Below are 9,437 nucleotides of genomic sequence, written 5' to 3'. Positions count from 1 at the left end.
GGGATGGCCACACCACAATCCCTTCTCCTCCATTCTTGGCTTCTACATTTTGTATTTGTTCATATCCTAATGTAGGTTACTATATGTTTTCATTTTTAAAATAGTTTTCTTCTTTTTGTTTGTTTTGTTTTTGCTACAGGGTGTGTGTGCTCACCAGAGAGTAAGAGAGAGGGAGAGGAGAGGGAGAGGGAGAGGGGGAAGGGGAGAGAGAGAGAGAGTAAACACTCCCTGGGAAGATGGCCACAGAACAATCCCTTCTCTTCCATTCTCTTGGGATGTGGGGCATGCATGCACATGCGTGTGCCCTGTGTGTTTTTGAAGCCTCCCAGTAAGCCATGTGGGATTGAACTGCTTTACCCACCATGCCACCAGCTGGCCCCAATTGTTGTATTTTAAAACTTATTTATCTGTTTATTGATTACATTTTTTAGTTTTGCTATGGCGCACACTTGCTTGTCAGAGAAAGAGAGAGGAAGTGAGAAATCATCTCCCCAGGGCGATGGCCATGCTACAGTATTTTCTTCTCCATTTTCTCTTTGGGATTTGGCATACACAAACATGCCTGGTGTGGTTTTCAAACTGCTGGGTCTAGGGCTCAAACCGCACAGTCAGCTATATGGGATCCAGCTGCTTCAACTTCCACACCACCTTAAATACATTTTATTTATTTTTTATTTTAAAACTGAATAGCTGGTATTTAGAGTTCCAAGTTAGGACTCGTCTTAAATTGTGACTCGTATTTGTGCTGCAGGAAGTATGTCATTTTTCCTATATGATCCTCATCTCAGAGCTTCAGTTTTCTGGTTCGCAGAGCTGTAGTATATAATTATATACATAATAGTGTGTAATGTTTACTCCAATAGTACTTTTAAAGATATATGTACAGTCCCTAATGTGATTTCTGGCATAGTATAAAGTTCTGAGAAATGACTGCTGCTATTATTAGAAAGAAGACCATATGTAATTAAGAATTCCAAAGTCCCCTAGCTGTAAACTCAATTGTGATTATCCCAAATTCCGCTATTAGATTAAAAGTTCCTTTTAGGGCCAGCAGGTGGCGTGGTAGTTAAAGTGCCAGACTCACATTGTGTGCTGTGTGGTCTAAGTCCCTGACTTGGTCACTTGAAAATCATGTTGGTTGTGTGTGTGTGTGTGCCCAGAATCCTAAGAGGAGAATGGAAGATGAGGGGTTGCAGCAACCCGGCCAACTCCTCTTAGGGGTAATTTCTCACTGACTCTCTTACTGTCTTTCTCCTGCAAGCACATGTGCCTTATAGCAAAAATCTGAAGAAAAAAAAGTTTCTTTCTTGGTTAGCAAAGGTTATTCATTAGACAAGGCAATTTATTAAGACTTATTTAAGCAAGTGTGTTCCTGAGGGCACAGGTTTCTGGGGTATTAGTAAGTGTTTCGATGGTGGGATGAAGGAAGGTGGAGATACGTGGGTGGGGCTTCTTCATCAGCTAAGTTTGGAAAACACTTAATAAAAATATAAATGAACACACATAAAAATTCAAAGTCTTTGTTATCACAGCATACCACTTCTCAAAGGCTGTTTATTTGCTTTTTCCAAAACATCTCCTGTTTCTTCTTTTTCTGAAAAGTACCTGAGAACATGCTGCTGTAAGACAGCCCTCAATTTCTGCTCTTGTTTGAGCTCCTGTCCTGGGAAATGGCCTAGGGAAGCAATCAGTGTCTACCCGTGTAGCTAAGAGGGACCCCGGAGTGCAAGAGGGATGTAATCCAAGGCCTGGAAGCATTGGCTCATGACTTTTATGCTTCCTACCACAGCTCATGCCCAGACCTACGATTTAGCATGGCGCTGTGTGATCAGGAGAAGATGTTCAGACAACACAGAAAAGAAAACATAAAGGAGAACATGAAGAAACTCTTGGGTCCTAAGAAGAGTGAAGGATTGTATTCTACACGTGACGTGAGTTGGAAACTTTTCTTACCTTATTACTATGTAATAATAATTTTGTTTGGATACTTTTCTCCACACATTTTGCCCAAATACGGCAAGATGGGGATTGCCCATTATTCTTTCAGCTTTTAAAGGTAAGATAGGTTCATAAATAATTCTTTGAGGAAGGTCATAGTGAATGCTGTTTATGTTTGTTGATATTTATCGGATTTATCTTTTGTTGTGCACACTTTATTTTGAAAAACATTGTTGAGTTCACAGCAAAATTGAGGAAAATAGGTAGAGTTTCTATGTACCCCCTATCCCAACACATGTACAACCTCTAATATTAATTTAAGTTTTCCAGAGAAAAAGGACAAATAAAATTTCCTTAAAATTAAATGAAATTAAAATTAAAATTTTATGGCCATATAGGAAATCTGTTATGGGAATTGGAGGTTGACAAATCCTGCAGTATGCCACCAGCAAAGCCATTGGTGCAGTTCAGCTGATGGCCAGAGGCCTAAGAACCAGGGGAGCCTATGGTGTAACCACAAGTGGTATAGTGGTTGGGGCACGGGACTCCCAGATGGTCAGGTGGGGTTTGAGACCCAGACCCAGTAGCATGAAAATCATGCCAGACGCACGTGCATGCATGCCTAAAATCCTGAGAGGAGAATGGAGAAGGGATTGCAGTGTGACCATCCCCCCTGGGGCATGGTTTCTCACTTTCTGTCTTCTCTCTGGCGAGCATACATGCTCTGTAGTGAAAATCTCTCCAAAAAAGAAAAAGTCTGTTTGTTCTTCCACCTTTTTGTTCTACTTGGGTCCTCAGAGGATTCGATCACGCCCCTCCACGTTGGTGAGGGAGGGTCTTCTTTTCTCAGTTTATTGATTCAAATGCTAGTGTCTTTAGAAAACACTCACATAGGCACAACCAGAAGGAATGTTTCACTAGCTGTCTGGGTATTCCTTAGCCCAGTCAAGTGGACAAAACAAACAAACAAAACCTAACAGATGCACTCTCTATCATCATGCCCCACCAGGTGGGACATCTGCTATAACCCGTGAGCCTACATTGACACCTCGCTGTCATCCCACGTCCATAGTTTACTTTGAGACTCACTCTTAGTGCTGTACACGCTGAGTGTTTGGACAAATGCATAGCCATGTATATTCCATTACAGTATTGTACTGAATCGTTCATGTTCTAAAACTCCTCTGCGTTCCACCTGTTCCCTCGGTAATTGCTGGTTATTTTACTGTTTCCATAGTTTTGTCTTTTCCAGAATGTCGTATAATTGGAAGCCAATAATATTCAGTCTTTTCAGATTGTCTTCTTTCACTTATATAAATTTAAGTTTCGGCTATCTCTTTTTATTACTTGGTAGCTCATTTCTTTACAGTGCTGAATAATATTCTGTTGTCTTACCTGTGCCACAGTTTATGTATCAGTTGAGACAGTTTTTTAAAGACATGTGTTATGCTTAAATGTGACATTTATTTCATAAATAAAAAGTTTAGTCTCAGATATACAAGGATTGTTGGATTAATTTTAATATCAACTAAAAGGAAACTGTGGAAATCATCATTACCCAGCAAAACATCCTTAAATCTGGCTTATGATAATACAATGAACAAATGTAGGTAAATGTGATGGGGAAGATAAGAGAAATGTTCCAAATTTGTTATCATAGCAGGGAGTTAAAAGATACCATCCAAATGAACCAAGTAGTTAAAAATAAAGATGTCTACATTGTAAATGTTTTTTATAGTCCTAGTTACAGAAACATGTTAAATTAAAAATGTTATGAAAATATGATCATTTTCATTCTTTCCTTAAATTCTAGTAAAATATAATGACTTTTTTTTCCCCCTCTATCTCTTTTTTAAAATTTGCTGTAGGGCATGTTTCACTCACTGGAGAGAAACAGAGAGAGAAAGTAAGAAAGCACCTCCCATGGGAGATAGGCATGCCAGAGTTCCTTTCCCTTCTTCATTCTCCTCTTGGGATTTCGGTTATGCACGCACACTCACCCAGTGTGTTTTTTAAGCCTTTGGATTCAGGACTCAAACCATGTAATTGGCCACATGGGATCCAAGCACCTTAACTATCATGCCACTGGCTGGCCCAAATGACATTTATTATTCAACCACCTATTTCATAAGTTACTTTTGGCTATCTATTCACTCCTTTATCCCTTTGTTCATCTATCTCTATCAAGGAATCAATCAATCATCTATCTAATCTACCAGTCTTCTCTGTCTCTTGGTCTTTCTATCTGAAACCTACAGAAAATTCACTGCCATGATTCTTGTCGGACGATCGGATGAAGCTTCTTTTTAGTGACCTATGAGGTAGTATTTTAGTTTCTTATTTGAGCCTTTCTGTTCATTGAATATTTTAAATGAATATGATTAACTATAGTTTCGCAAAAATAATATCTTCATGAAAGGCATAATAAATATATATGTGCACACTCCTGTGTGCCCATGCACAAACACACACACTGGGAATCAGGATTATTGCAAATTAGTGGTAAAATGCAATTGGAAATGAGTCATAAAATGTTAGTTTGGGAGCGAGAGGTGTACTCCTATCCAATGTATGACTGCAGGTTTTTTTCCCCCAATGATTACAGATTTTTTTTTTTTTTTGAGAGGTTTTTGCTATAGGGTGCGTGCGCTCGCCAGACAGACAGAGAGAGACAGAGAGACAGAAAGCGAGAAATCACCCCCCAGGAGGGATGGCCACACCACAATCCCTTCGCCTCCATTCTCCTCTCGGGATCTTGGGCACGCACGCACACGCACCCGGCATGAGTTTTTAAGCCACCGGGTCCCTGACACGAACCGCAGTCGACTACGTGGGAGTCCAGCGACAGAGCCATTACGCTAACTGCTGGTCCCTGATTACAGATTTTTAAATATGCTCTTCAGTGAACTTAGGGTTACAAAGCCAGTCTGCTGATGCTGGAGTGGCTAATGCTGCTGTGCGAAGAGACTCTTAAGATGTCGTTAATGGGGAATTTTTGCTAAAAGGAAATTAAGGGGAAAAGCAAAACCTCCATTTAAATTTCTATGGAAAAGAAAAAGAGAGAAACTTTTCTTCAATCCTGATCTCATTTGTCACCGTAGCAGATCCTTGATAGAATTTGTGGTTGGCTACTTAGTCTTGGGAGAGGCTTCCTTCTCTACATATTACTCAGAAATTTCTACTCTTGGTGAGTTGTCGATACTTAATAAAACTTTCAACAGAGTTTTAGAACTTTCTTCTTGTCTCCATCCTTGCTTAAATATTATTATACACTGTAGCATAAAAAGATATTTTAAAACTCTTTTTCATTTCTGTTGTCATTTATTGAGATGCTATGCTAGGTATTGAAGAAGAAGAATAAAGCCGGGATGGTTAATACCAGTTACTTTCCTTAGCAAATTTAAAGCCTCATTGGGGCAGGAAGATATTTAAGTAGATAAAACCAGTGCCGTGTTAAATTATTAACAGAGCTGTGACTGGAGGGAATGCAAGAGCTTCAGAAAGGCTGACCCCCTCTCTGTGGTGGAGAGGACAGGAAGTCCTCATACAGGTGAAGACTGTTGACCACACCTAGAGGAATGTACTTGCTTGAAGAGGAAGGAGGAAACTCATCCTTCTGCTAACCTATGGTCATCAACTTCCCTGGGGAAACACCACCTTGCAGTCTCAGAGATCCTCACCTAGTTGTTTCAAATTTGCAATTATTGTTTTCACTCTCCACTTCTTTTTATTTTTTTTTACTTTTTATTTTAGAGAGAGATTTTTGCTATAGGGTGTGGGCGCTTGCTAGAGAGACAGAGACAGAAAGCAAAAATAACACTTCCTCTGCCCCGCCCCCAGAGATTGCCATGCTGCAGTCCTTCCTCCTTTCTCCTCTTAGGATCTTGGGCATGCACACACACACGCACCTGGTGTTGAGTTTGAAGCCTCTGGGTCCAGAACTTGAACCACGGTCAGCTGGGTGGGAGTCCAGTGATGTAACCATTACGTTATCTGCTAGTCCCTTCACTCCCCACTTGAGAGCTACCTCCTGCTCCCCTCGTAGACTTGCTCATTCTGCTGTTAAAAGAGAGATTTTTGCTATTGGGCACATATATTCATCGGAGAGACAGAGACAGAGACAGAGAAATCACCCCCCCAAGGGATTGTGGTGTGACCACGAAAGTGTGGTGTGACCATCATACCACAATCCCTTCACCTCCATTCTCCTCTTGGGATTTGGGCACGAACGCACACGCGTCCGGTGTGAGTTTTAAGCCACCGGGTCTGGGACGCGAACCGCAGTGGACTACGTGGGAGTCCAGCGACATAGCCATTACACTAACTGCTGGTTCCCAGACTTGCTCATTAATCAAAGAGAAATCAGAAGTTCCAAGGTGACAAATCCTTTGTGTTTTTGTTTTGTTTTGTTTTGCCATAACATTGTCATACTCCACAACCTTGGGGAGCCTCTGCAGATTCCCTCCTTTGCCAGAGGGCATTTCCTTTTCTTTCGAGTGCAAATTCACATCAGAAGGGGATCACCAGGCCCTCTTTTTTTTTTTTTTCCCCAATACTGTTTTTATTGATATAATTCTTATAGTTACTAGTGAGTTATGGTAATGGTTTTCCATTTATGGAAGCAATATCATGCTTCTTGTTAAAGTACATGAATTTAAGTAAAAACATGAATAAAAAAATACTTCCTATCTCATAGGAAGTATTATAGTACATAGTTTTATGCAGATTTGGCAAAGATCAGGAAATATTCTGCTGATTAAAATTTGCATTGTCTCATTCCATTCAACAACTTTGTCAGGAAAATACTATTTTAATCTCAATCTGGTGTATAACGAAATTGAGATTTATGGAGAATAAGTAATTTGTCCATTGCCATCCAGTAGCAAGTACCAGCCCTGGGATTTGAACCTGGTCTATCGGTTTTCCAGTCCTTCTCAGGATACTCTCTTTAATGTTCCCAGCATCTCCCTCTGTATAGATATTGTCAGTAAAAATATAAACATGTTCTAAACTCCAATATGTAAAGAAAAAAATAAAGAGGAACAGAATACTATTCCTATACTCTCTTTTCTTTTCTCCCTTTTGCTTTATTTCTCTCCTGAGCTACACACACGAGCTTTACACAATGTCCTTTCCTGTTTTCAGATCTATTGTACTTCTTTGCTTTCTTCAGGCTTCTTCCTTCATTATTCTGTGTAGCTCTTTTGCTGGCCACCAGCACTAACCCGCAAATGCGCAGGATCCTGTTCTGCTGGAGCGTGCCCAGCCTTACAGCGGTCAGCGACTAATGTTTCCATACATTTTGGAACCTCCTCTCTTCCCTTACTATGAATACTCCCTTCCCATTTTCATTGTGCTTTTTGGTTTTCTTTGCCAGATCCTCTTCTGAGCATTTTTTTAAAGGTAGTAATTTTTCAAGATTCACCTTCACCACTCTCTTCCATTTCATACTCTTTTTGTCTGTTTCTTTCACAAACTTTGTTTTATTATTACTGCCAGAGAGCCCATGTGCTTGTCAGAGAAAGAGAGAGAAAAGAGAGAGAAAGCACCCTCCCTGTCAGGGGTGCATGGTCACATCGCAATCCCTTCTCCTCCATTTTTCCATCCTCTTGGGACTTGGGACATGTACATATGTGTGTACATATGCTCAGTATGTTTTTCAAGCTCCTGGGTCTGGGATTTGAACTGTGGTTGGCCATGTGGGATCCAGCTTCTTACATAGCGGTCCATTCATATATACTCTGAAGAAATTTCTTCTCTCCCATACTGTCGCCCTACACCTTTATGCTAAGGACTTTCATACATGTGTCAACAACTTAGAACCTCTCTCCTGAGCTTCAGACCTGAATACACACACACACACACACACACACACACTCCTACTTGATTTCTTAGCTTATACAAGAGAACCTCTAAAAGTTTGTGTAAAAATGGAATTAAAGTGTGAATTTATTTGGGGACTAGCAGATTGTCTCATGGTTATGTCTCTGGACTCCCACATAGTCAACCATGGTTAGAGTCTTGGCCCCAGTGGCTTAAAACTCACACCGGGTGCATGTATATGCATGCCCAGAATCCCAAGAGGAGAATGGAGAAGGGATATTTCTTGTTTGGTTTCTCAGTCTCTCTCTGTCTCTCCAGTGAGCACATGTGCCCTATAGCAAAAATCTCTCAAAAAAAGGAAAAAAAAAAGTATGAGTTTATTTGGGTACAAAATTTTTTTTAATCCATGCATAGATTTTTCTAATATGGATTTTTTTTTTCGTTAAGGTTCAAAGATCCCTCATATAGCTCTAAACATTTGAAACTCACCATGGCTCCTTATGAACACAAAAATCTTTCTTCTCCAGCGTTCTGCTCGTGCCTGTCCTGCCTCTTCCCACTTTCAGTTCACACTGAATTTAGATTGACCTTTCAAAAATCTACATCTGACAGTATCAATTTCAATCCTAAAATCATTTCATCGCTCTTAAGGTCTCAGTGTCAAAGCATCTCTTCGCCTTCATGGTTGGCCAGTTCATCCCAAAGTTTCCACCCCTCCCACTAAGAGTTTCTTATTCTATGTCTCCAACGGGAACTTCTCCACATATTGTGTCTTCTTACTAGAATCTGGAATATTCTCCCCCCTCTTTCTAGTCCATCCTCCTTTCAGTTAACACCCTCTCATTCTTTTTTATTTTTTTTTCCTTTTTTTCCCCTTAAAACCAGAAGGCATGTGTATGTTCCGGAGAGAGAGAACTCTTCAGCGGGGCCTGGTCCACTTCTAATCCTTTTTCCTCCATTCATTTGTTCATCTCATCAAGACCTTGGGTACACATGGCCAGTGCATTGCCATTGGGGCCAGGGTTTGAACTGTGGGCAGCCATGTGGACTCCAGAGTCCTCCACACAGCACTTAACCACTGCTCTGTGGGGCCAGCCCCACCCTCATTGTGTAGTCAGCACATGGCCACTTCTGAGACTCCCTCATCAACTCCTCCTCTCATCTCTCAGGACTAAGTTAGGTCTGTTATAGTCTCTTACGGCACACGGAGGCACATTATTGTTTCAGCATTTGTCATCATTGTACTTTAAACGTGCTTGTTCAAATACTTCATTTAGTGTCTGTTCTGCTCATTAGAAGATCAGTTTTATGAAGACCAGGGTAATGTGCTATTACCCATCTGTCTTCTCAGTATCTGCCACAGCTCCTAGGGTGGCCAGTCCCTGGTAGAATTGTATTAGAGGCACAGATTCAGGCAGTGGTTGGCATGGCATCCGTGGGATGAAGAGCTGGAGAGAGAGACAGGTCTGAACACAGAACACACCAGTGGCAGGCTGTTGGGGAGGACGGACAGGAAGGGGAGGTTTGTGCGACGCCGTGGTTTAGAATATTGATTAGAAATGTATGTGGAGCACACTAGTGCAAAGGCCCTGGGACATTTGTTCTGAGTTCTTTACAGAGAGTAAGCTGCCGCTACAATTCCTAGTCATTTCTCTCTTTTTTTTTTTTTTTTTTTG

The 9,437-nt window shown here is 40.9% G+C and overlaps 1 protein-coding gene across 1 annotated transcript in view; it reads left to right on the top strand.

Moving 5' to 3' along the window:
- The window catches only part of PLA2G4A (phospholipase A2 group IVA), a 195,977-nt gene that overhangs the window by 109,636 nt on the left and 76,904 nt on the right, over positions 1–9,437 (top strand). The window contains exon 7 of the mRNA XM_006161871.2: positions 1,790–1,931. Within this exon, the coding sequence (XP_006161933.1) occupies positions 1,790–1,931 (142 nt within the window). The remainder of the gene's footprint in view (positions 1–1,789; positions 1,932–9,437) is intronic.

This window comes from Tupaia chinensis, unplaced genomic scaffold (assembly GCF_000334495.1).
Source record: "Tupaia chinensis unplaced genomic scaffold, TupChi_1.0 Scaffold139422_1, whole genome shotgun sequence".
Classification (NCBI taxonomy): Eukaryota; Metazoa; Chordata; class Mammalia; order Scandentia; family Tupaiidae; genus Tupaia; species Tupaia belangeri.
The sequence above is the reverse complement of the archived record's forward strand: the minus strand, read 5'-3'. Positions and strand labels throughout refer to the sequence as shown.